The 27705-nt window shown below is 35.1% G+C and overlaps 1 protein-coding gene across 1 annotated transcript in view; it reads left to right on the top strand.

Annotated features, from left to right (window-relative positions):
• Positions 1-1147: 1147 nt before the first annotated feature.
• LOC114354739 (paired mesoderm homeobox protein 2B) overlaps positions 1148-27705 on the top strand; it is a 30922-nt gene continuing 4364 nt past the window's right edge. Inside the window, exon 1 of the mRNA XM_028307282.1 lies at positions 1148-1583. Within this exon, the coding sequence (XP_028163083.1) occupies positions 1355-1583 (229 nt within the window). The 5' untranslated portion in view covers positions 1148-1354. The remainder of the gene's footprint in view (positions 1584-27705) is intronic.

Below are 27705 nucleotides of genomic sequence, written 5' to 3' on the forward strand. Positions count from 1 at the left end.
TTATAACTAGCAAATAATGTGGGATTGTATTGGAACGCCCATCCTTATGCCAGCACTCGCTGTTTGACAGAGGCTTAAAACATTGTAATTTCTGTATTTTGTAGTTTTGTAGATAAAAATAACAGTTGCATTATCAACATAATACTGTTGAATATATTGGTAGAATTATTAAATGACACCTTTACGAAGATAGGTTAATAGTGAAAAATGGGCAACGTGTATGCTCGCTGTTTGACAGCTAAAAATAGCCAAAAACTATAGAAATCATAACATTATTTTAACGATATAGGTATCAGCGAAATTTTGATGATCATAGGTATCGCTAATTTATTTAACTGGTTTCAGGAGGTCTAAGGAAATAAGTAAGTACTTAGTCAAAAAAAATTCAGCTTAAGTAGTTTTGAGTTTTGATTTTTATGTAAGAATAGGTATACAGATTCCAAAATAAATATTGCGTTTTATTTAGTTTTTTAGTTTTAAAATTTTAAGTTTAAAAGAAAGTTAGGTACATATTCAGTACACTCATTTATTATTCAACTTAAGTTTATAAAAAAAAAAGAAAGGAAAAATAGTTGCAAAAATCACAGTTTGTGAGATTTCACAAATCATTTTCCATTATAAATATTAATAAATTACAGCAAGAAGAATAATGTAAATAAAAAAATATTTTAGTGTAAAAAAATGGTTAGTGCCTGGATAGGCACAGGCATAGGCATAAATAGTTTCTTCTTCTTTTCTATTGGAAAAACTCATTTATTAAACAATAATAAAAAAATTATAATGCATTACTTAATAACAACAAACATATCAATACGAAATCTTTCAGAAAGTTGCAGAACAGCATAACTCCGGCAAACAGAATATACCTATAGCCATTCATTAAGTGGGTACCTGGATCGTTAATTACAACTTTTTTATTTTCCTCAATGACAAAGGAACTGTCGGCGAAAAGAAAAGTAGACAAGTGTCGTGACACGCACCCCCGGCGAAGCGCGGGCGCGGGGCGGCGGGGGCGCCGGCGGCCAATGAGCGGCGCCGCCGGGCCCGCCGCCGCGGCCATTGGCGCTGTCGGGGGTGCGCGCCCCGCCCCGTCCTCGAGGCTCGCCCTTATTGAATTAGGCTTATCATTCGATTTCGAGTGGGGCGACCGCGCGGACCTCCGCGCCAGCAAAAACTATCGCACGGATCGGATACCATCTGTAATCGGCATAATTCGATATAGCGCGGCTCATCCAATTATGCGGCTGTGAGCCTTCGCGCGGCGACTGGAGACGAGACGCGCGCCCCGCGCGGCGCGGCGCCCTCGCGTGGTCCGGAGCTGATGTCAGGCGAGCTGGTGAGATAGCTGGACAGCATGGAGTACGGGTACTTGAGCGGGGCCGGCGGCGGCTTCGAGGGAGGATGCCTGGGGTCCGGCGGCGGCGAGCTGTCGTGGGGCGAGCTGGCGTCGTGCGGCCAGATGTCGCAGGCGGCGTACCGGTACCAGGGCATGAGGTACCAGCCTCCGCCGCCGCAGTGCGCCCGCCCGCAAGACGCGGCCATGAGAAACCACCACATCTTCCCGCCAGCGATGAATCTGCAACGTAAGTTACACTTTTTCCATTCAATGTTATTGTTGTAGATTGTTCTGTTGGAACTCTTTATTTTGATTGGTTGTGACGTCATATTTTTTATCTGAAATGGCATTAAATTCTCAAAAGCACCAGTTATTGTTAAATACAGAGGCGTAGTAAAACACAAACACATGAAAAATATCTACATTAATCCTTTGTATGGTTAAATTTCAATGTACTAAACTCTTGGTATAAACAAAATAATATTAAAACTACTCTCACATAATAAGTGTGTGTTGTGGTAAAATAAATGTTTGAATTATACAAAGAAAACTATACATGATGTGAACCATAACATAGGCAAGCATTTTCACAGATTTTAACCATAATATTAAGGAGCAACATTCGTAGCATGATTTACCTACCTCGTAGCAAGCCCGTAGCCGTAGCACTCGTAGCAAATCTAATTTTTAACAATTTTCTGAGAAAAAACGAGAAAAAATAAATTAATAGAGATTTTCCGCTGACTACAGACATTTAATTGGCCGTTGGTAGTTGGTCAGCTTCTAATTTTTATGAGTAATCGGCGGATATAATTTAATGTTGGTATTGTCCTTTCTACCTACTTCGATAGTGTTCATGTCCATGAACTACTTATTAACATCCCGACCAAACTATCAAATGACAAAAGTCTGTAATCTGTTACACATTATTATAAAAAATAAGCAATTAAAATTTTAAAAATATTGCAATATTTGTTTTCATTTTAAATTTTGTTAGGTTGTTTTAATTGTAGTTTCATATTAAAAACTGTCTTGTATGAATAGATTGAAAGGCATACTGTAAAAATACTGTACTTACGAACAAACTTAAAAATAAAATGTTCTCAAACCATAACTTTCAACTTTAATGCAAAGAAGGTAGTATTTTATGCAGCAAAATGCATTGTTTTTTTTTAAAGATTTTTTGTCGCATTGTTTTTCACAATTTAAAATTAGAAAATATCAGGAAGAGAATAGGTATTGGTCAGTAAGTAAAAATTTTCAAATTCCAAATTCTGAATTACAGTGAAATGAAACTACACCAGAGTTTATGTTATTGCAAAAAATGTAACTTAAAATGTATTTTATGTTACATTTTTAGTTTGTGCTAGATTAGATTTTAAAAAATAGTTCTACCTACATCTCCGAATATCTACAATTGCTTTGAACCTGGTTGGGTATTTGTGAAGAGTATTTAATATATTTTTTACATTTAATTTACTATTATTAAATCGGATGGCAGTCTATAGAGTACGTACGTTGTGTTTTTTATTTTAGTTGTGTACATACATCAACATGGTCTAGGGATATTTCAATTAAACCTAAATAACTAAAATTCTATTAACTATTTGTTGAGACACCTACACATTAAAATAAACCTTGTTTAATAGCCTATCTAATCTGATAATAAACTTTTAGATAAAGTTAAATTTAAAAAAAACTTAGAAGAAGAGGAAAAACTCACACACAATCTTAACTTTATTTTTGAAACAACAAAACTTTTTTTTTTACAAATAGGGGAGAGTTCGGTATATTGTACCGCCGGGTAAATTGTACCACCCTCATATTTCGTAAAGTATTTATTGAATGTCTGTAATTGCAACACTCAGCGATACACAACTAAAATAAATTGATATCGGCCATGTGGTTTTTGCCGTGACAACAAACACGTGTGTTTTATTTTGAAAAGTATTTTTTCATTGTTTTCAAGTAACTTTTGACAATACATGTTTAGTTTGTAACTTTGTTAAATTTAATCACAGGGTGTTTCTAATATATTATTTAGAAGCGTAAATTAGCGTGGATTACAATTATTTGAATCATTTTTCGGTATTTATAAGCTATCATTTTTTACCGATTTTTTAAAAGCACTATCACCTAGTCGGCTAAATTGTACCACATCAAGTTGTATGGAACTTTACCAAAGGATTTTGAATTTTTTTTTAGTAAATCATATTTTGAAGTTATAATAGCGTAGTTATGTTTGACTAACAATAAATGAAAGCAAAAGACTGGCAAAGTAGATTAGGTACAAGTGTGCGTTACGATAATTGGAATTACAAAACTTGTACTCAAAATCGTGATAACGTGTAAAACAATATCGATTGTCTATGTTATTAACTACTGTTCCTTTTCGTTTCCTAATTTGTTAAGAATGTATCGTATAATATTTTGCCATAGTTTTTTTATAGGCTTGAAATTTATTGAAATCCAATTTAGTAACCCTGTGGTACAAATTATCGAACCGGTTGGCTAAATTGGACCGAAGCTCTGAACTCGTACTTTGTTGATTTGTGCTAAATATACAACAATCATGTTAATTAATACTTATGAAATAGTAAGTTGAATAATGTATCTTTTATTATATACCATGGACATTAGCAAAAACAAAAGAAAACCATGTGTAAAATGGGATTGAAAAAAACTGGTCCAAATTAGCGGACTCTCCCTTATTATTGAAAACTTAAAATTAATAATCCGTGGATCCACCTAAGACTCTCCTGTTACATCTGCATCGGTTCTGTATACTCAAAACAAGAGTGTCAATATCCTGTTGTGGAATACTGTCCCAAGTTCTGTTAAGATGCAAGAAAAGTTGGTTTTTATGCACAATATCTTCAGGGAAATTCCTAAGAGCTCTTCTCTGAAGCATATCCCAGGCATGCTAGGAGGATTTAAGTCAGGTGCAGGCCAGTCTAAAGAAAATCTGTTAAAATTACACCCTGTATTTTTGTTGCATCGATCGCTACGATTAATTAGGATGAAATCTCTCTACTAAACTTGATAAATTAAATGATCCTTTAATTTGACCATGAAAACTGAAACCATTTTATTTATTTACAAAAAATGGTATGGAATGGTAGTGAGTGAATTTTCGAAAATTTTCGGAAAATATTTGAATGCAGTTTTCTTTCACTTCAAAGACAAAGGAATTTTTCCTTTGAGTAAAATTTTCTATCTACAGTAGAGTAATTTCCCTTCAGGTGGCATTACAAAATTCCACCCTGTATTGTAACACCAAAATTAAATGGTGGCAGTCTTCTATGTATAATACTTGCCAAATATTGACTTACCGACAACGTGGATGCTTGTAAAAATTGTAATTAAAGTATTAGAATTGGCTATACAGCGATGCAATGGCTTATCAAGGTAAAGACATAGTAGGTATATGGTTGTAGGGCTGAATTGCTCCACATTATTTTAACCGATACTTTAACCAAAACCGGTGTTTTTTGTATGGAGTTTGACAGATTTTTGATGTTTTTCAATGTTAAAATAAGATAAATAAGAGTGCAACTCAGCCTCAGTATTTGGTGCTATTTTGCAACTGTGAGTGAGAATCACAGGTCCCAATGACAGTGACGTGTAGTCGGTTGCACAATGGACAAGTTTCTAATTTTTTTCTTTTAATAAATTTGAAATATATGTAAAACTAATAATAATATGTGAAAAAACATTTCTACAAATAAAGAACTTACAGGGCCCTAAAGTTGCGCATAACAAATATTCGCGCCATTTTGATCGGTGTACCTAGTCACGACAGTCATTCAGAGTACAAACAGTGATTACTACCCCTGGACACGGTAATACTATCTATACAGTATTCCAACTCGGTCATATTTTTGAAATAAATGTCAACAGCCGCGCGGTACTTACATCACCGTTTGACAACATGCGATAGGGCTGCCCACCTGCGCACCCTGTTTTCATTACATCTGCCTTCTTGAATTTCTATCTAGTTTTGTAAATGTATTTTGTGATTGTAATTTTTCTTTTTTTTTCTTATTATTTCGCTTACCCGCATTTTAATTATTAAAACAACAATATACATTTTAATTTCCAATTAACATCTGTTTAACGGTAAAAATGCTTACAATGGTGAAGTCAGAAAATTGTTATCATAATTTTTATAATTTTAAGTTTCATACAAATCTGATATTTATTTTGAATGATAATAAAAATAAAATGATATTCACTGACTTCACCATACTATTTTCATGCATAAATGTTAACATGGGCTAGTGTTGACTTATAAATCCATTTACCTAACACCCTGTATAAATAGGTACTTGTAATTATTAAAAAAAAACCACTATGTTTAAAAAAACACATTGTCCGTTTATTACTGTGGCACATTCGCGACACCCCCGACTTTTGCATGTCGAGCGCATACCGAGATTTGAATTTCGAAGGAAAGCTCGAGTTTCGTCCGTTTATATGAAGTTACAATACTGTATGATAGTATTACCGTGCCTGTTCATCTCCGAGAGTTTACATCGAAAACAAAACACGCACGATTGCCCCTGAGTACTATTGACAAGAGTACTATTCGACAATTATATACCTGACAAGAGTACTATTCGACAAGGCCTCACATACGAGCGAACATTGACTCACGCACGCGTATTCTTGTGTATCATGGACCTATAAAAAAAGTCGGACGGATTCTCATCAACAAAATACTGTGACATTAGGATACACCAGCTTGCCTGTACGTACAGGCCGGCACGCACACATTCACACCCTGATACACCACTTCGAGTGCAAACTTCACACAGTTGACACATTTAAGCAGTGAAAAAACAACACGAATACGACATGTCTTGTGTGATGAAATTGTGTAAAAACCGTTCTGTTCGAACAAATAAAAATTAAGGAATCACATTTCACAGGCAAAATAATAATCCAATCACTTATTTCCCGACATTAAAATATTGAAATCAAACGTCATTCACTCGAAAAAATAATACGTCAAAGACCAGTGTTCTCAGTTATTTACGTGGGAAAGTTACCCGAAATATGGGAAATTAATAATAATTTTAGGACTTTTTAGTTATTTGTTACGCATACTATGGAAATAAAATAATTTATCATAATAATTGTGTTTTAATGGGATATATTTTCATAGGCAAATTTGATCCTTCCCAAAAATGTGGAACTGCAAAATTCAAATTTTCTTACATTGATTGCAAGTCAGTGTCAGGTTGTATGTTAAAAAAAATCTATCAGAGATATCTATACTTATAATAAATCTGTAGAGAGGTCAATTCTGTACATTAAATATATTTTCAAAATAACTATCAGGGGGTGATTAGTGATCGATACTGATGCCAAAAATGCAATCAGTAAAATTTTTGTCTGTCTGTCTGTCTGTCTGTCTGTCTGTCTGTCTGTCTGTCTGTCTGTCTGTATGTTCCTTATAGAAACAAAAACTACTCGACGGATTTTAACGAAACTTGGCACAATTATTCTTCATACTCCTGGGCAGGTTATAGGATACTTAGGAATTCCCACGGGAATGGGAATTAGCGGGAAAATCGTTTTGTATGAAAAATCTGAATCGCTTAAGTTAGACGCTTGAAATTCGGCATGCAGGTACCTTAGTAAACTTAAAGCTTAGTTACAACAGGATATTGCAAAATTCCCACGGGAACGGGAGTTAGCGGGAAAAAACATTTGTATGAAAAATCTAAACCGCTGAAGTTAGACGCTTGAAAGTTGGCATGCAGGTACCTTAGTAAACTTGAAGCTTAGTTACAACAGGATATTGCAAAATTCCCACGGGAACGGGAGTTAGCGGAAAAAAACATTTGTATGAAAAAATCTAAACCGCGTAAGATAGATGAAGGGGGTAAAACGGGATCCACGCGTACGAAGTCGCGGGCGGCCGCTAGTTAATAATATATTGATGATGCATAAGATTATGATTATAATGTACACAAGATTCGTAATTTGTAACTGCGTGAATCATTTTTGATCAACATTAAGTACATACCCTGACACACTGACTTGCAAACAATGTAAGAAAATTTGAACATTGAAAATTTCGCGCCTACCTCAACGCATTCACCTTTCATCCTTTTAAAATGGCACGGAATAATTCTGTCTACATTTCCAAGTAACATCTGCCGATCTATGTTTTTCTTAAAATAAATGGGTAAAATGTTTTGGCTAACATGGCATCCCTAAATTCACTCACACAATAGACAAACGCCAAAATTTTGCGTCACAGTTTTATTGTAGCGCGAGTTCCGTCCGCCTTTTTTTATAGGTCCATGTTGTGTATGATGGAAAAAAATAAAGAAAATGGTGTACTAAATACTGTGCAGTATTTAACTGCCTAAATAATAATAAAAACACAGAATGTACTTTTTTAAATTGCCTCAAGACACTGAGAGGTAAATAAGTAGTTAATATTATTCATGATAATTCATGCTAAATCATGTATTTCCTCNTATGATGGAAAAAAATAAAGAAAATGGTGTACTAAATACTGTGCAGTATTTAACTGCCTAAATAATAATAAAAACACAGAATGTACTTTTTTAAATTGCCTCAAGACACTGAGAGGTAAATAAGTAGTTAATATTATTCATGATAATTCATGCTAAATCATGTATTTCCTCCGCCATTTTCTGCAGACTGGCACCTCACGTCACATCATTTTACCGAAGTCAGCCCTATAGCTTCGGCGCAGTACCGATCACTGACGTTTGTCAACAAAACTTCTGACAAACTTGCTTGACTCTTGAGACAAGCTAAATTACACCATATTGTTATTGACATTGAGCATACATTTTTTTAAACACCTTCGCGAAGTAAAACTTCTGTAGTACTTATTATTATTCTGTGATATTACCGTGCCCTGGACCAGTGCTTTTGGCAGATCCACTTTTTTTTAAATCTAGTTTTTAATTTTTCAGCCAGGGTCACTCAAGGCTTAACCTTGTTTTTAAATATCCCAGACCTGGCCATATACAAAATGATAAAGAAGACTTTGACATATAGTGTCATTCTCGACTACGCTCCATGGGTGGTAAGCACTGTTTTTGAAACTAGAACGGGCTGCGTGACATCACAGCACCGCTTATGTTTGAGATCCACGCGAAAATATGTAGGCAATTTAAATAATTAATTTCTCAGCAATTTCCTGATGGATTTAAAAAAAAACTTCACCGTCTTTTTAGTTTTGGTCTATATTTTAATCCCATTCAGAGAAATATAATGTTTTCAACATCAGGAAACTTTTCCATTACTTATATGAGTTCAAAACCAAGAAGTGTTATTTGCCAAAATAAAAGAAGAAGAAATTTCAGTTTTTTACAAGTCGATTAACATTTAGTTAGCCATTCAAACATCTAAATAAATGATTTTTTTATGCCGGGGACAGGATCCAGGCCCCATATAGTAAATTGGAATAAAAAATCATAAAATATTTTTTTCTGTCCATAGCAAATTGTTGTTGTATTTTAAAATACTCAGATCTCACAGGTTTATGTGTGAGTAAAGGTGGTAACTAAAGCCTGAAGATAGGTACTTATTTTCCAGCGCCCCATTATTTGTGTGTTACTACCACAAAGTGCTGACAGAATTTACAAACCATTACAACCAAACCAAATTAATTTAAAAGTTAAAATTTAATGAATTTTCATTTATTTTGGAAAATGTTTATTGTTTAATTACATGAATCTTTTGGAAAAATTCACAATAACATTTTTCGTTTATGTAGCTACGACATAAAATATCTACTCATAATTAAAAAAAAACCTCTATGTTACTTACTCAGAGGCAACTCAGAAACCTACTTACAACCTGTATTCGGGATACTGATAATATTAGTCCATCTTTACATTTTAAATCTCTCTATTCTATTTAGATCCAAATGTACCAACATGATGCAATAAACATTTATGACATGTCTATGACTATTTACATATAAATAAAACCTGTAAGGTGTAATCGTAAAAGACTTGGTATCAAAATAAAATAAGATTAATCATTGTCTTTTCTTAATTTTTATTTATTCAAATGTTATTTTAAGTAAACGTAATTACATGGAGTTCGGTATAGTGTACGCCGGGTAAATTGTACCACCCTCATATTTCGTAAAGTATTTATTAAATGTTTGTAATTGCAACACTCAGCGATACGAACTAAATTCATTGAGTATAATCGGCCTTATGGTTTTTGCCGTGTCAATGAATTGAGATGAATTAAAAAGCTTTTTTTCATTGTTTTCTTGCAACTTTTGTCGATGCATGTTTAGTTTGTAATTTTGTTAAAAATCACACAGTGTTTATAATGTATTATTTAGAAGCGTAAATTAGTGTGGATTTTAATTATTTGAATCACATTTCGGTATTTATAAGCTATATTTTAATCGATTTTTTTAAAAGTACTAGTCACCTAGTAGTCGGTTAAATTGTACCACATCAAGTTGTATCCAATTTTACATTTTATTTTTTTAGTAAATCGTATTTTGAAGTTCAAATAGCATAGTTATGTTTGACTTAACAATAAATGAAAGCAAGACTGGCAAATTAGATTAGGTACCTACAAGTGTGCGTTGCGATAATTGGAATCACAAAACTTGTACTCAAAATCGTGATAATGTGTAAAACAATATCGATTTAATATGTTATTAACTACTGTTCCTTTTCGTTACCTAATTTGTTAAGAATGTAGCGTATAATATTTTGCCATAGTTTTTTTTATTGAAATCCAATTTAGTAACCCAGTGGTACAAATTATCGAACCGGTTGGCTAAATTCAACAAGTCCAATTTAGCCAAATATTTTATTTTTTATATTTAGTAGTCATGTTGAATAATACCTATGAAATAGTAAGTTGAATAATTTATCTTTTATTAGGTATATGTCATGGACATTAGCAAAAACAAAACAAAATTGTGTGTAATATGAGATTGAAAAAAACTGGCCCAAATTACCGGACTCTCCCTTAATTATTCTACAAATACTAATATTATAAATGTGAATATTTGCGAGGGTGGTGGGACATTTTGCTACTTTTTAAACTACTCCCTGAATGGACTTTGACGAAATTTCACAGTATTTTTGTTATTATGTCCTACATGAAAATCACATAGACCTATAATAGGCTTTATTATAACGATCCGTGATCCATGCTTAGATTAATAAAACCTAGATGGATAGTCTTCATACAAACGCTTCGTCAAGAGTGAGGCAAAAATCTTATGTCATTAGTGTCAATTTTGTTGGGGAGTGTAAACAGTAAAGGCGATTTTCCCGAAAGTAGGGAAATTTTTAATACGTTTTTAATTATTTTATAACTAACAAAAACAAAACGCATCATGTACTTACTTATTTATTGAATTCAAAGTACCTACCTAATTACAATAAGAGAAATCGACTGAAAAGTCTCGATTTCATAAAAAAGGAAGTGTATTTGTACGGCGAACAATTGGGAAATAAATTTTCTTGTTACTGGTATCATTCCCGTATTTAATTTTTGAAAGCCANTGATGTATTTAGATACCCTTTTACAGCACAAACCGTCTTAATTTTTTAAAAGTCATCGGACGTGTTTACCAATTTTTCACTTTGACAGTTCATTTGACGTTTACGAGTAAGCCATTCTGGCTTACTAAATTCTGCCTCACCTTTCGTGCACTGACTATCTATCTAGGTTTTATTAATCTAAGGATCCATGTGAAACCGCGGACAAAAGCTCGTATGTCAATAAGATGAAAATATCTAGTTAAAATCTGTATTGGAGTCTTTTTTAAATCAAAATGTGTTATTCAGTAGGTACTTATCTACTTTATAATCAGTATGAGCACAAAATACCGCAAGGAATGCTAATAAATACAATTATAAAGTTACAAAGCTATAAGCTGTAAGTAATAGACCGTACAAACTTCGGAAACCAAAGCGAAAAAAGGTGGAATACCTTTCTTAAAACTTTATCTTTATTGCTTCTCTTGGTAATACCAAAGTGAAACCGTTTTCATTTGGCGAACAAGTGGCGGGATGGCGGGACGGGGCTGCGTCGACCACGGTCACGAAACAAAGAGTAGTGCTGGGCGGGGCGGGGAGGGGGACTCCGCCGCGTGAGCGATTGCGCTCCTAATTGGCAGCGGCGTCCGCGAGAATCTTAAGGGGAGGACAACGGAGCGAGCCTTCGCTGTCTTGCGGCGGCTTCAGCGAACCCACCCCCGCCCCGCCGTGCTACACAATAACTCACCTCGGCAACGCTCACGTAATCTCGAGTAAGTCCGGATTATACCCGTTAATCACGCGGAAATTAATTACAAGTTTGCGTATTAATTGTAGTACAATTACGTATTACGGGGTTAAGTTGTAGATGGCTCTGTTAGAGGCTTTACGCCTCTTCGGGACGGTAAACATGAGTTGCGGGATTACATTCGCACTCGTTACCATAACTTTTGATGAGAGTCTTGTAAGTAGGTACTTAAATGTAAATCTAGGCTTGGTAAGATTCAGATCAAAGTTTCTTCGCCTTCTTACAGCACTTTTTCCAATACTTGAACAGTTTTGTTTTCCTTGAATTCGCATAGTAAGTGAATGTACGATTTTCCGATTACAGAGGGAAAACATTTCGGGATATCGCCATTCGTATTCTCGTGTCGTCTTTGTATGCAAGTGGACGGGTTAATTCGATTTGATGTGAGGACGGAGGGCAATATTTTATCGCATCATGTGATCTATTCTGTGCCAGTATAGTATAGTAGAGTGGGCCATAAAAAAGGCAATATCTCACAGTTGAGCTGCGCCGGGGCTCGCTCGTAACTCGTACAATGTTACTGCGGTGCGCTCGACAAGGGAACCGACTTTTATTTTTAGAAGGGAATTATTGTTTTCTTTCGACGGTTAACGTCGCCAGACGTGGAAACGTCTAGGTGTCGTCTGGGAGGAATTGATCAGCGCTCATGAATATTGTAATGTAAGCATTGGGAGTCGGCTTCACCTCGACTCTATAGTTTTATTCAAACTTCCTATTCTCTAAAATAAGAAAATTGACTAATATTATGAATATTCGTGCTATGTAGGTACTAAAGATTAAATATAATGTATATTGTAAAAGTTTATCTTGAAAATACGAAAATGTATGTAAACCAATAATGTTCCAACGCAGTCTTTAATCTACTGAAAAATACTGTAGCGTTCATAAAGAGTAACTAAGTGAAAAGGGTCAATTGCTCAAAGTAATAAGACATTTGCTTAAGTGGCTGAGGTGTCGTAAAACACAATTGTATACAACAAAGCTCCTTCGTTATGTTTTTACGATGGCCTTCGCGCTTCCACCGATGCTTCCACCGATGTTTTACAGCCGCCATTACGCAAATTTACCCACATGTTTATTTGTAATATAAAACATATTGCCATGTATTACTTCGGGGGTTTATAACTTCTTGTTATAATCAACAATTTTTTTTCAAGTAGGGGACTATCAACTAAGTACTAAACAAAAGTCTCCCCCGTAGATCAATGAGAATCATAGAGCTAGATATTTTTACTTCTATTAAAATTCTAATTGTAAATCTGGAATGTAGCTTGAACTACAAAGCTATGTTAGCCTTTATACTAGAGTCATCACCAGTTGCAGGCATTGTTACAATTTTAAGTAGGTACTTAAACATTTCAAGCCATTGACAGGTTGTCAAGTAGGAACTGCCTGATGCGCGCATATGCATAGTTTGTCCCATAATCCATTGACTTTCAGAACCCATAATTATTTTATTGTGTTTTCTTGGGCACATTCATCGGAGCATAATCTGTTACATATTTCAAATGTTGTATTTACTTTAGCGGCATATTTTGATCTGGTTGCTAAACATCTTTATGATAACCAATTCCCACATGAAAAGGAGCACTTATTTGCCATAAACACACGTTTTTACCTCTTTACAATAAATATTTTTGTACTGAGTTAAACCCTACACCGGTATGTGATGACGCGCTGACGGGCTTGCATTATGGATGCCCGCGAGTTGCGCGCGTGACGCGAGAAAAATGAACCGCGGGCCCGACGGATGGATTGCCATAACACGCGATTTACTACCAGCTCTCTTGGTTGTAGCACGAATCAGTGCACGCGCAGATTTCAACCCTTTTTCAAGAAAATGGGACAGTCGGGCAGTTTTAGGAGCATTTTCTTGGGCTATGAAATTCAGAATAAAATTAAGTTGGGTTCCTATGTGGTAAGAGCCTTAAATGTGTTAATTACAGAGTTCATATCTTATTTACAATAAACGAAAGGTTGAAATATAATACTTTTAACGTAGTCACCAAATTGTGGATCATAACATAAGCCTCGTCTTTATTCCTCGAGCAGGTAAAATAACCACTTTACGCAATCACACATTCGATCGAAGATTTACCAGGTGTGCCTATATGTCAAGAAAATTATTCAAGAAATGGCTATTCATATTTTCTCACATAATAACGTTCCATCTGAAAATTTTTCTAACTTATCTCAATACATAACCTACAATAACAGTAATAAATTTTTCAATGGGAGTCTTACATCCGAGCGTTGGAGAGGTCCTTAGCGCCCTTCAAGCAGTCTCGCCGTCTTGTAATTAGCAGGGGGCGGCAGCGGGGAGGGGGGTCACGGATCATATCACCTGTGAATTAATCGGTCTCTGACGATTAATTAGTGCCACGTGTTACCGCGTGAGCGTCTTACGTAAGCACGTGACTTGCTTCGTAAGCCGCCCGGCGTGTGAATGAATTTATAATGTGTGTACAAATACTCGAACAACGTGTTGAAGGTAGTTGTGAGTTTTTACGGAAACTATCGCCCTCAGAATGATTTTAGATTAGGTATTTAAACTTTGTTAGCTGTTATAATATGGATAATACATAATAATTTTACTCCGCGAAAGAGAAATCTATGAATACTAAATAGTTAAATAAATCACTCTCCTAAATTATCCGAAGTAACTCTAACTAAATGCTTTCGTTTTAAGGCATTATTTCATTACATAGAGACAACAGTATAACAGATTGGCTGAAATTAGTTTAACGATAGGTATATAATCATTCAAAATATCACTTAAAAAAGTTAGGTAGGCATTATCTAATTGCCTTTAGGCACTGTATTGAACTCCTCTATAGGTATTTAATACAATTAATAAATGTGTTTATTACTTAAAAAAATATAACTAACCGATAACATGTAAACTTCAGCATAATGTCATAAATAAAGCGATCGCAAATATCGACCACGCCTTTTCAATCGACTGAAAGAGCTCCCATACAACCGCCTGTGACCGAGACCGAGCCGTAACGAAACGGAATCAAGCACAAAGGTGCTCCGCCTTGTCCGATAAAACACAAGCCTGCAATAACAATGAGCGGGCCTGACCCACGAACTGCAAACTCAAATTAAACATCTTATGAACAGAAACATCTTGCCAAGATCCTCTTCATTAGGTCCCGCAAATTGCGGAGGGGGTAGGAGGGAGGGAGGGCAGTGACACGCGGTGCGCCCGCCCTCCCCAGCCTCTATTAATAATGCAAATGAGACCGCAGCACGGCCAAGAAGCGAGTCTCGATTAATTCTGGTTCATTTGAGGTAATTGTCGCTGCGCGTGCGGTCGGCGGCCGGCCCATGCGACCGGAGCCGTAATGCCCACGTCAGTTACGGTTTCATGGGATTTCCTTTACGGCCTGTGTTAATTCGGTGGGATATTTCAGGTTGATGCAATTTAGATAATAGCTGTAAAGTTTTCAGTTTTACTTACTTGCTTGAAATCGAATCAAATCAAATCAAATTCAAATCAAATTCGTTTATTTGTGGAACATAGGTAAATAACATATTACAGGTGTTAAAAATTAAGTCGGTATCACTATGTTTGGCCCAAGGTCGGCGTACAAATTTACATAACATCATTGAGTCGTATTAGGTTAGTAGAAATTAAATAAAATAAAAAGTAAGTTAGTAATGTCCAATCAGTAACAATTTCATAAACATTTAAACATAAAAAAAAAGGTCAAGAATCTTACAATTTGTCAGTTAAAAACTCTGTCAATGTATAGTAGGCTTTGCTTAATAATAAGGATAGCAGCTGCTTGCGAAATATCTGAATATTTGTGTCTTTTAGTGTCTGTGGTAATTTATTGTAAATTTTTGGAGCCATACTAAAGAAGCTTTTTTGTTTTAAAGCAGTTTTTGAGACAGGTGCACTTAAAATGTGACCATGACGTCTACTCTTTTTCAATTGCCCAAAGGATATTGTGGGAAACAAGTGTGGATTTCTCTTAACAAACATTGCAGTTTCAAAAATGTAGAGGGATGGTACTGTCAATATTTTTAGTTCTATAAAATGTGGTAGGCAGCTGTCCATTCTTTTTAGAGTTTTTATAGCTCTCACACATTTCTTTTGGGCTCTAAAGACTTGTAATATGTTTGTGGAGTTGCCCCAAAAAACTATTCCATAACGTAGAATAGAAGCGACGTATCCATTGTAGGCTGTAAGAACTGTCGCCAAATCAGCTACTTTACATAGAGATTTTAGTGCATACACAAACTTGTTTATGCGGGTGCACAGATTGTTAGTATGAGTTATCCATTTAATTTGATAATCTATATTTAAGCCAAGAAACATTGTTGTTGAGACTGGTTCTATAATTACGTTTTTATATCGAATAGTAATGTTTGGTATTTGAGTGTACTGTCGGAAATGAATTATTTTAGTTTTATCTATATTAATGTTTAAGTTATTTGAGTCAAGCCATTTAATTATGTCAGTTAGCGCTATTGTAATTTCATTCTCATATGTCATTTTGTTTTTACATTTTATTATAATTGTACTGTCATCAGCAAACAATGTCATAGGATGTTCGATATTAGCTGGTAAATCATTTATATAAATTATGAATAGAAGAGGGCCTAGTATTGTTCCCTGGGGAACACCGTACTCAAGATCTCTGCATTCAGATAAGTATTCTTTTTCAAATAATGTTCGGTTAGACATACTTTTGATAGATGTTCGTTGTTTTCTGTTGCTAAGATATGACTCCAGTAGTTTCAGAGCAATTCCACGTATGCCATAGTGATATAGCTTCTGTAAGAGTATATTATGGTTAACATAGTCAAAGGCTTTGGACATATCCATAAATATGGCACATACGTTCTCCCTTTGGTCCATAGAGTCAGTGACTAGTTTAAGTAAGTTAAAGATTGCCATACTTGTAGATTTATTTTGACGGAAGCCATATTGTTGTGAAGTAAATATATTATGTTTCTCAAAAAATGAGTTAAGTCTGTTGTGTATTATTTTTTCGAATACTTTTGATAAGACAGGCACAAGAGCTATAGGTCGGTAGTTCTTCATATCGGTTTTGTCTCCCTTTTTATAAATTGGTTTGATAATAGACAGTTTAAATGCCTCGGGGAATACTCCTTGGCTAAGGGATAAGTTTATGATAAATGATAATGGTGGAGCCAGATAATCAGCACAACATTTGATTGCCGCTGTATCTAACTCATCGTAGCCCACGCTGTTAGTGTTTTTCAGGGAACAGATAACGCTGCGCACCTCTAGATCACAAGTTGGAATCATAAAAATAGAGTTGATGTTTGATTTAGTTTTCATGTCAATGTTATTAGATTTTAATGTCAATTTCGATGTCAAATTTACTTGGTCTATAAAATAATTATTAAGGGAATTAGCAATGTCAGAAGAGTTTATTAAAATTTTACCATTATTAGAAGTAATTTTTTTAATTGATTCTCGTGGGAAATTATCTTTTTTATTATTAATAACTGCCCAAGTAGCTTTGGATTTGTTGCGTGCTGAGTGTATAGCAAAATTATTTTGACTTTTTTGAGTTAAGTAGATAATTTTTTTGAGGCGTTTAGTGTAATTTTGAAGTCTGGTTTTATTCAAAAAGTTGGGTGATCTTCTATAATTCCAGAGGAGTTTTCTTTTATTTTTGCTGCAGAGTTTAATGCCTCGAGAAATCCACTTTTGTTTTTTTCTAATGTTTATATTAACTAGTTTGAAAGGAAAGCATAAATCATAGAACATGCGTATCGTCTCATATAGAGAGTTATATGCATCATTGACGTTGTTATGCTTATAGATCTCGGAAAAGCTTAAGCTTCCTATAGCGTTGTGGAATTTTATAAAATTTTCCTTACAAAAATCCCGTTTTTGAATACGCCATCGACTTATTAGACACTTTTTATTGACTGGACATTTTAGTAATTGTGCTGAATGGTCTGATAGGTTGAGGTCAAGTACATCAGCTTTACAATGACAGATATTAGTGGCAAAGTTATCTATACAGGTCTTACTACTTAGCCTAGTTGGTATTTTAATTTGCAATTTAAGATTATAATTGTGGAGCAGGTGCTCAAAATCTATACACATTCTATTTTTGTTGAGAATATTAATGTTAAAATCTCCACAAATTACAATTTTCTTTTTGTGAGAATGACTAAGATAATCTAGTAATTGAGTCATTTTTTCAAGAAACAGATCAAAGTCAGAGTTTGGTGGCCTATAAATACACACAATAATTATATTGTTTCGTATAAGTTCAACAGAGCAACACTCAAGTACACATTTAACACAGAATTTTGAGGTGTTAATAGTTCTGTATTCATGTCCACGACGAATGAGAATGCAGGAACCTCCCCTTCGGCTGTCTCTTGAGTAATTTGCTGCGAGGTTATAGTTACTCATAGTCATGTGAATTGTGTCTTCATCGAGCATAAAGTGTTCAGTTAAACATATAGCGTCCAAGTCGCATCCATCCGTATACAGGTCTTCGATGCATACCGACAGTAGATCAGACTTATTGAGCAAACCACATATATTTTGGTGAAAGATATTTATGTAGTTATACTCGAAAAAAAGTTGTATTTACATTATTCCTTTCTTCATCCGCATTATCTTCCGGGTTACTTATATTAGGAACGTGGCTTTTCTGATTCAAGTTATTTATAATTTCCCTGAAGATACATGACATGCCTTGTTTATTTACTTTGCCTGTATATGGTGAGAACATATCATATGTCAAATGTAGATTAGAGTCGATTAATAGAGCATGTTTGTGAGTTTGCACGTCGAGATTCAGAAGGCTGTTAAATATTTCGACTCTACAGTTGAAGATGACGGCTCCGCATATGTAGGTAGGCACCGCTATGATTATGTTGGTATGTTGTAATTGTTGAGTAGCTTCCCTTATTGTGTATACTAGTTCAGTATAGTCATTTGTTGAGTTAAAGTCAGATTCTCCTATCAGGATAATGCAGTAGTCATTCTTTTTGAAGTCGGTTAATTTCTTTTCAATTCCATTAAGTAGTTCCGTTACTCCACCGTCCGTTATGAGATGATTACAATAGTAAAATTGTTCGTCAATATTGTATTGTTCGATCAGTTTCAAAATCCAGTGTTTATTTGATGTGCTTAAAATGCAAAGTTTATTTTTTATCTTTTCCTGTTTTGTGGGTATGTAGCTTTTTTTAGTCTCTTGTGTTGATGGGGTAGAATTAGGATTGACATCTAATTTGGATGTTTCTTCCTTTGGGGAATAATCTATTAGAGCTTTATGTGAAGTCTGTGTTTTCTTTTTTGTGTTTTTACCCTTTAGCACTGAGTGTTCATTCGCCATTTTTTTCATTTTTTGTTCGTATTCTTGAACTTTTTTAGTGAGTATACGATTTTCTGATGATAGGTTTTCATTTTCTTTATCAACTGTTTGTAGCTTTTCTTCAAGTGTGAGAATTCTCGCTTCCAATTCTTCTATTTTACTACAAAATTTATGGCGTTCCAGTTCTATAGTATCACAAATATTAGGACTTGTAGTGTTTTTATTTTGTATTAACTGGGTATCTCCTATAAAGGAATCAAGCTGTTCCTCTGATTCGGATATTACTGATTCATCAATGTCTATTTGCGGTATTTTTCTTCGTATTGTTACATTACAATGTTGATTTGTTTCATAATAGCTTGAGGAGCTCGGAGAATCATTGTTTATTTTGCCCTGTTGTGGCTGTGGTCTAATTGGTGTATCTTTATTGTCTGATTTTGGTTGTTTAGCTTTGCATAGAGGGCATTTCCATGCGGCTTTACGCTCAGTTGACATGACATTAAGGAACAGTTTTTCTGGGATAACTGCACATTGAAGATCATAAGTTTGTAGACAACTTGCGCATTTTAAAAATCTTTTGTCCGGTATTTTTTGAAGGCAGCCACCGCAAAATATATCCATTTTGTTAAATTTGTAGACAAAAAAAAAAATAAAAACAAAAAAATAAAAGCAAAAAAAGTAGTGTCAGCGGGATTCGATCTTGGTCCCCTTGAATCTATCTGTTCAGCAATTAGTTAGAGGTAGTCGCCATTGCGCCAATTCGTCTTACAGACCAGTGGCGTAAATAAGCATCTGATTCGACGTTCGTGTGATTTGATCGTTTTCTGGGTTCGGGTAGTGTTTATAAACTTAATTATCGTTACACCTTCACTCGCGAATTATAGTGTATGTAATTTTAATAATTGTTTATCGTTTAATCTTGGTAATTATCACTCCACAGTTCGAAGTATGTTTTGTTTACGGCTTCTTTTGTCATTTAGTGTTTAGGTTGTTAATCACAAATCACACATTTTTGTTCAAGTTCACATAGTTCTTTGGNATAATATAAGCCTTATGGTGATCAAGCGCCAACTTTATTGATTGGTACGAGTACATGCACAGGAATGTTACACTCTTGACCTTATCACGACTGAATAGGTCGCCATTTAAAAAAGTATGCAGTAATAATGCACTTTCGATCGACTTTCGAGCGCTGAGGTGAACATTCCTGTGCAATCGACTATATCTTACAGACGTTGACTGATATTTTTATATGGTAAAGAAATCAGTTTACCAAACTGCATGCGACAAAACACCATATAAAAATATTTGAACGACATAATTAACTTTTAAAAAAAATAAAACCGACTTCAAATGCGTGAACACAAAAAAAACTAAAAATTAAAAATATTGCGTATAAAAAAGTTCATCCCCAATTTTCCACCCTTGGGGNAGTGTTTAGGTTGTTAATCACAAATCACACATTTTTGTTCAAGTTCACATAGTTCTTTGGTGTCATTTTATTAAGATATTGTCACTGTCCCACGGTATTTATTGTCACAAACATTTCCACATATGTCCGCACTATTTTTTCACGATTTGAGTATATTTTCAACTTCAGAGAACTTTCGATGCATTTATTATTGGATAAAATACACAGAGCCGATGTTTACAGTGGCGGTGGCGCCATCTTTCTCCCGAAAGCGGTGATTCTTCGCCTAAATTATTTTGACAATAGTAGTTGTTATTATCAACATATTTTTTCAATGCCAACAATTTGATCGATAGTTCACGTCGCATCCCTACTTTCATTGCTATTTCCAAAGGAAAAGTTTCCACGAAGATTGCCTGTCGCAGTATTAAAGGTTAGAAGTTATGACTACCGTACCTACTTATTAATAAGTTGCAGAGTTCTTTGATAGTTACGAATTACATTTTGTTTGAGTTGGATCCATTCCACGGCAAAAAACTTACCTAAAGTTGCTGCAAAGGTTGTGAGAATATATTCGCAATTTGTGTGCAAAAAATGCTAGATATGTTATTTTACTTTCACTAGTTATGTAATACCAATGCACTCTGTGATCCAGTGGTAGGACTGGAATTCTCTCAGAGGTTTTAGCTCTAGGTTTGATTTCTACGCGTAAAACTATATTATGTTTATTCGTTTGATGTTATTTCAATTAAGTACGTGACAAATCACCACAATTAATTAAATCGGCTTTTAAGTAAACACCACTTGAATGAATGGAGACATGTCTGACTGAAGTATATTTTACCTGAATTACACGTGCACTGATTCTGTATTGTGTTGTTTCAATTAAGTTGCCTTTTGTAAGTTACCTGAAACAAAATAAATTGGCATAATTAATAAAACTTTTACTATCTGTCTTATTCTAGTTAACTACATTAAATAATTCTAAAGGTTCAGTTTTTAAAAATAAATTTCTTGATAGTTGCAGCGTTAAGGTGAGACTGAGCTGCACCACTTAATTTCAAACGTAACATTAACAATAACCGGTGCTTTTTGTGTAGAATTTGACAGATTTTTGACGTTTGTCAATGTTAAAGTAAAATGGTACAACTCAGCCTGAGTATTTCTTTTTTAATTTTTAGCACATTATACTCTACATTTTTTAAATGCAAAGTAGTACCTATTACAACATATTACATGCCACATAATTTAGCTTGAAGTGCCGTCATTACAGCAACAGTAACTAATTAACAAGGGCTCGCGTGTATTTGTAATTACAAGCTTGACCAAGCATTGCTTATGTATACTGCTAGAAATTCAATCAGGTTAACAAATTATGCAAAAGACTAACATTTCAGGGTCTGCATTATAAAATGACGCTTAAATGATTATGATTAAGTACTATAGTACACTCGAGGGTAGAATTTTCAGCTTGTGATTCGGTTTAAATATTGAAAGAATGATACTTCGTGATTCGGTTTAAATATTGAAAGAACGATGAAAATGAGACTTCAGTTTTTATCAGAGCGTTGAGCGTTCAAAACGTTCCGTTCAGTCAGAAGATGATCGTATGTGCAATAAACATAAGAATAAGAAAGAATAAAATTATTTCCAGAAAAATGCACTTTAGTTACATAAGTTTACAAAGTAGATAAACTAATCGGAATTCAGGTGACTTACTAGTAGTCCCCAAACTAGGTTGTCCTGTCTTTTGGGGACTTGAGTTTGGTACAAATGTGTTTGAATAATAATAGTTTATGACATAAATAAATACACTTAGCTTTTGCTAGATAGGAGTGGGTTAACCACAAACGATACGAATCGGCAGTTCGACATCGACACAGTTAAATGGGCTATTGTCGTTGCGAAGCTTTCGAATTGTGAAAGGCCCTTTCAGAATTCTAGCCTAATATAACTTAAATCTAATTTAAAAAAAAATCCCTCATACAAAGTTCGCAAACTCTACCAACATTTAAGTTGGTCGAATTACTTTGGACGATTAGCGAAAGGACCTGTCACTTAGTGCCTATGACAGTAGCGCCAACTGGTGAGAGAAAATGACAGCCCTTATTGTCAAGGGTCAAGTGCTCTCTGGGGAAAGTTCAAGTTGGATCTCAAGGGCTTTGTCAAAGTTTGGAACAAACGACTAGACCAGTAAGGCCATTAAAGATTCATTTATCATAAAGCGTTTAAAAAACCGCAGAATCTAAAATGCCACTCAAAGTAATGTCAACCTTTACCTGCAGGACATTGTGAGGATTTTAGAAGGACATTCTAGCAAAGGTGTTTAGTTTTAGCCAAAGCACACGATGCATTGCGACGACGGTGCGACGGTAGAGCGCAGACGCTCCGTCGTCTACATAGAAATCGTCTCATCTACGAAGAGGTGCCCCACCATTCTTCTGCTAATGTTTGAGTGTAATCGGTACACGCTAAATTACCCATGAGTGCACACGCACACTACAATAATGACGCTCAGATTGCTCGGATCAAACACACACACCCCGCGCTTCCCTCGACCAAAAATTGGTGGGGCGCGTCTTCGTGGATAAAACGATGTTATAAACTGTGGCATAGGAATCACACGATGCGCCGCGGCGTGAATAGCGAAATCTTTGCCGTGCGGCGTCGCAACGCATCGTGGGCTTTGGCTCTTAGATTGCAATTTTTTTTTCAACAAAATGTGTAGCATTGTTATCGATTTTACTCGTCAAAAATTGAATTGACATAAGTTTAGATCCTTTGTATTAGTTACTACAAGCCTTCATTACTTTGGAAATGAATGGAGTTGTGTATTATATTACAAGCGCCTGCCCGCGACTTCGTACGTATGCAAAATTTGAGACTCCTAGCACTTGTAGTTTCTGAGATTTCGTGACGAGTGAGTCAGTCAGTGACCTTTCGCTTTTATATACTATACATATAATATTGGCTTTATTGTCTATGGCTGGAATGTGTACAGGCCTTTAGCTCGTTTGTCCTGGAGTCAACTCGTCATTACCGAGCCCCTACACTCTGTTGTTGTTTGCTTTTCGCGTTTGCTTTTCAATTTATTGCCGTATCTCCACCCCGGGTCATAGATTATAGAGCACAGAAGGTCTACTGTAGTAGACCTGTTCACCAAACTGACCAAATCACTGTTGATTTACTGTTTGTTCTATTAAATAAAGAGTAAATTTTTATGCATTAACAATGTACACATACGATACAGCAGGAATGAAGATAAAAGTAGACATAAGTATCCCTATAAAACCCTATATTTGGGATGAGTGAAGAAATGGGTTGAGTTGTCATGGGTCGAATACGGAATAACCCATTATAAATTTTTTAAGGTAGGCAGTAGATAATTCGTATGGCATTGATTCCTATTCCTCAATTAGGCCCACATAACCTACTGTAGCACCACTGCAGCAGTATGGGCAAGAGTCAAGACATTTTCTCCCCCGGAAAAGGGCAGTAGATATTACTTTGAAACTACCAACAGCTTGCCCCATTATGATTGAAAATGAAGTGTATACCTACCTGTTTAGATACTAAATACTTTTATAATACCCACTGCTCACGTTTTCATGATTGCAAATGAATTGTGAATATATTAGGTAACTTATAGTGCTCTTTAAACGGATAGGGTCTTCTGACTCCTCATACTCTGTGCCCGATCGGGTGTAGACTTATTTATTGCCCTTATTTTTTGTTCAGACAGAAGCGAGAAGCTTCTGAAGCTAATTTCAATGCGGCATTCTAGGAATAATACGGATGAGAAATAAATATTACATTTTCATAACGTTCAAAGAAACACAAACCGAGTCTATTATTTATGGACGGATAACTTTTTGCATGACAACAACGAGTTGGTACAAGTTTGTAAACTTAGTTTATTATAAAGATAACTTAGAAAATCTGTTTTTCTGTGACCACTGAAGCAGAGTATAACAACATAAAAGAGAAAATTGAAAATTAAATACAGATTAATGTTTTAAAAGTTGTGACTGCTTACTATTCTATATAAATAAAAATTAATTGATGTTCGTTAGTCAGATTAAAACTCGAAAACGGCTGGGCCGATTGAGCTGATTTTGGTTTTAAAATGTTTGTCATAGTCCAGGGTAGGTCTAAACGGTGAGCAAATACGCGCGTGATATTGTTTTTCAAGGCCGCAACTAAGTGCTCGGTTAGCGAAAGTACCCGGAAAGCTGCAGTCCGCGAGGAATGGCGCCGTATTACGAGGAACATCACTCTGAATCGTGATTCAAAATGATGACCACGACCACTCTGACAAGATTGTACCGACTGAGAAGAAGAATTGTTTTTCTGTGACAGACAAAATTCCACGCGGGCGAAGCCGCGGTCGGAAAGCTAGTTTTTAATAAAATTATTGGGTCGTTCTTTACTTTAGCACGTCTTATTTGGAATGTACCCTATTTCAATACCCTGTATAGTGATTATAAGTCTCTATCTCTTCCAAATCATAATTTGACTTCCCCATATTAATTTGATTACTAATGTTTAATTTTAATTTATTTTTTGTAAAATTTAAACTTCCTTCTCTTGGTAAAAGTTGTTGCATAGATACCCGTAAAATTTTTGTTTGATCCATAGTTAAAGCGACACCCTGTATATATGCCAATCGAACTCAAACCGAATATTATCAATAGCACTCAATTTTCTGCTTGAAAAGTCTTCAGTCGCCATGATGGATCGAGTCTGGCAACTCCAGATAAGGCCCAATGTTTTCTCTGTCAGCAAATTAACGGGCACCCAGCTTGAGAAGGGAAATAGCATAGACAGTTACAATACTATTGCTCTATTATCTCTATGCCGTTAATAGTGAAGCTTTTTAGATATAAAAAAATGGCTTAATGACTCAAGTTTCTGAATTTCATTTTTTTTTTCAATATTTATGTCTTTCACTTAGTATTATATTACTTTCGTGTAGGTATACAATTTGTATAACATATATATATTACATTGTACTTATTTAAAAAAGATAGGCATAAAAAAGTACAACATGGTAAGTACGAGTGTAAGCACATGGGCCTAAAAATAAAATATTGTATCGACTCTACACTGTTTTATTAATTTGTCTTTATCACAGCAGATATAAAATAGGAATGTACTCTGAAAATATTCAAAACAAATACAGTTATTTTAGCTATTTAGTTACATATTAAAACAAATACAGTTATTTTAGTTACTTTAGCTATGTTAGAAATTTCATATGAAATGAGAGCTAAGTTGCTACAAATCCAATTGGATATAAGTGTTAAAAACATTCTACGCCTTTTCCGTTGTCTTCTCACTAAATGTTACGTCCTCCAAAACTTTATGGATCATTTGGAATATCTAAATGTGCTGTTACGTTTGTTTTAGAACTGTTATTTTGGCAGTCTACGGGGTTGTCTACGCAGCTAATAAAATAATAGCTGATAGACTAAGAAAGGAGCTAAAGCATTATTTTGTTTGTATTTGCTATTTCATCATCATCAAAGTCAAAAGTCAAAATTTCTTTATTTGTTTAGACTATTATGGTACTAACAAATCTTCAAATATTTTGCTCTTAAAGAGCCTCTACATGTCTCATAATCTTTTTACCCTACCCCCCCAGCCCATCATCTCAGCCATAGGACGTCCACTGCTGAACATAGGCCTCCCCCAATGCTTTCCATGTTGCCCGGTTGGTAGCGGCCTGCGTCCAGCGCCTTCCTGCTACATTTACTATGTCGTCGGTCCACGATTCGATCATTGGCTATATTTAGTTACTGGCTTTAACCAGTGGCGTACGATTTGGATTGTAATATAAACTTGACTGCATAAAAACAGTTTTTTTTGTCTAGTTCTTCTTTAAGTTCTAGTTTAAACATGAAAATTGAAAACGTATGAATATAACAGACTACCCTTAAAAAGCATTATTTTTATTATTTTATCGTATCTAGGATTTTTTGTACAGATAATTATTAATTTCCCAAAGAACCCTTTAGAAATGTAATGTATTTCTCAAAGCTCAATATTAAAATATTTTATTTTAGATACCTACATTTTAACTCGCGAAAAAAGAGGGCAAAAGAGTAATTGAAGCGGAAACGGATCAAATTAAACTTCATATTATTATTACGAAGTTTAATTTGATATTCAGTTACCGGTTGAACCATTGTAAATATCAAGTTTAAGTATCCCAAAATGTCAAGAGTTTTTACTGAAGTTAATCTCTCACGCATCAAATCGTGTTGAAGCGATTAGTGCCATCATATCCCATAGTGTAGATAAATACAGAAGATTTGCTTGCTTGTATGTCAATCGTTTTAATCGGACTTCAAAAAAGAGGTTATTTTATGATTAATTTCGTTGCGTATCCAAAGATAGTTGAGGTTGCCTCCGGTTATTAAACTCGTTCAAATTTTAATTACAACATAAGTAGGTACATCTGTAATTTATAAAATATAGTCTACAACTACTAGCCTACATCTAACCTCATGGAAATTTATGTTCAGGCAAGATGGAAGCGAGCTTCAGTCGAAATTCTAAACCACGCAAGAATTTGCTATTTTTACCTCCTAAACAAGCCTCTTCAATGTGAGAATAGGTAGGTAAGTAAGTACCATCTTAGACTGCATCTCACATGAGGTTCTCGAGTGGCGATCACGGGTCGGAAGACGTAGTGAACCGGCCACCTAGTAGGTGGACCGACGATCTGATGAAGGTCGCGGGAAGTACCTGGATGCGGGCAGCGCAAGACCGGTCGTTCTAAAAATTTTGGTGGCTTTTGTCCAGCAGTGGACGTCATGTGGCAGAAACGAACGAACCTGCTTTGTCCTTCTTAAAAAAGAAACAATTTATACAAAACCCTACTGGATTTTCCTCTCTTGCTTACAACCCATTCCCGCTTTATTGATGGTTATTGACCTTTCAATTGGGAGAAAGTGCCGCCATTGTGTTTCGCGAGCTTGCGCAACGATCTGCGCCCGCGCATGGCGTGTCACACGACACTAGATATTACAGTTATTGATGTAATATCGAGACTTCCGCGGAAACTTTAGGAAAAAGTTCTTTTTTGTTTGAAATAAAACACTGGACCGCAAAGAAAAAGGGTCGGTTAGAAAATCGACTGTTTCGTCAAAAGTAGGTACCTGACCTAACTTTATGGAACTAAACCCACTGGAAAAACTACGCATTTTTATTTATTTTACATTCAATATTAGAAGCTTAAAAACCAAAATAGTTTTGAGTTACCAACTATGTAGAAAAAGAGATTGTCGTATTGCAATCAGCTTTTA

The sequence above is a fragment of the Ostrinia furnacalis genome, unplaced genomic scaffold (assembly GCF_004193835.3).
Source record: "Ostrinia furnacalis isolate ACB-3 unplaced genomic scaffold, ASM419383v2 OfSCF2157, whole genome shotgun sequence".
NCBI lineage: Eukaryota > Metazoa > Arthropoda > Insecta > Lepidoptera > Crambidae > Ostrinia > Ostrinia furnacalis.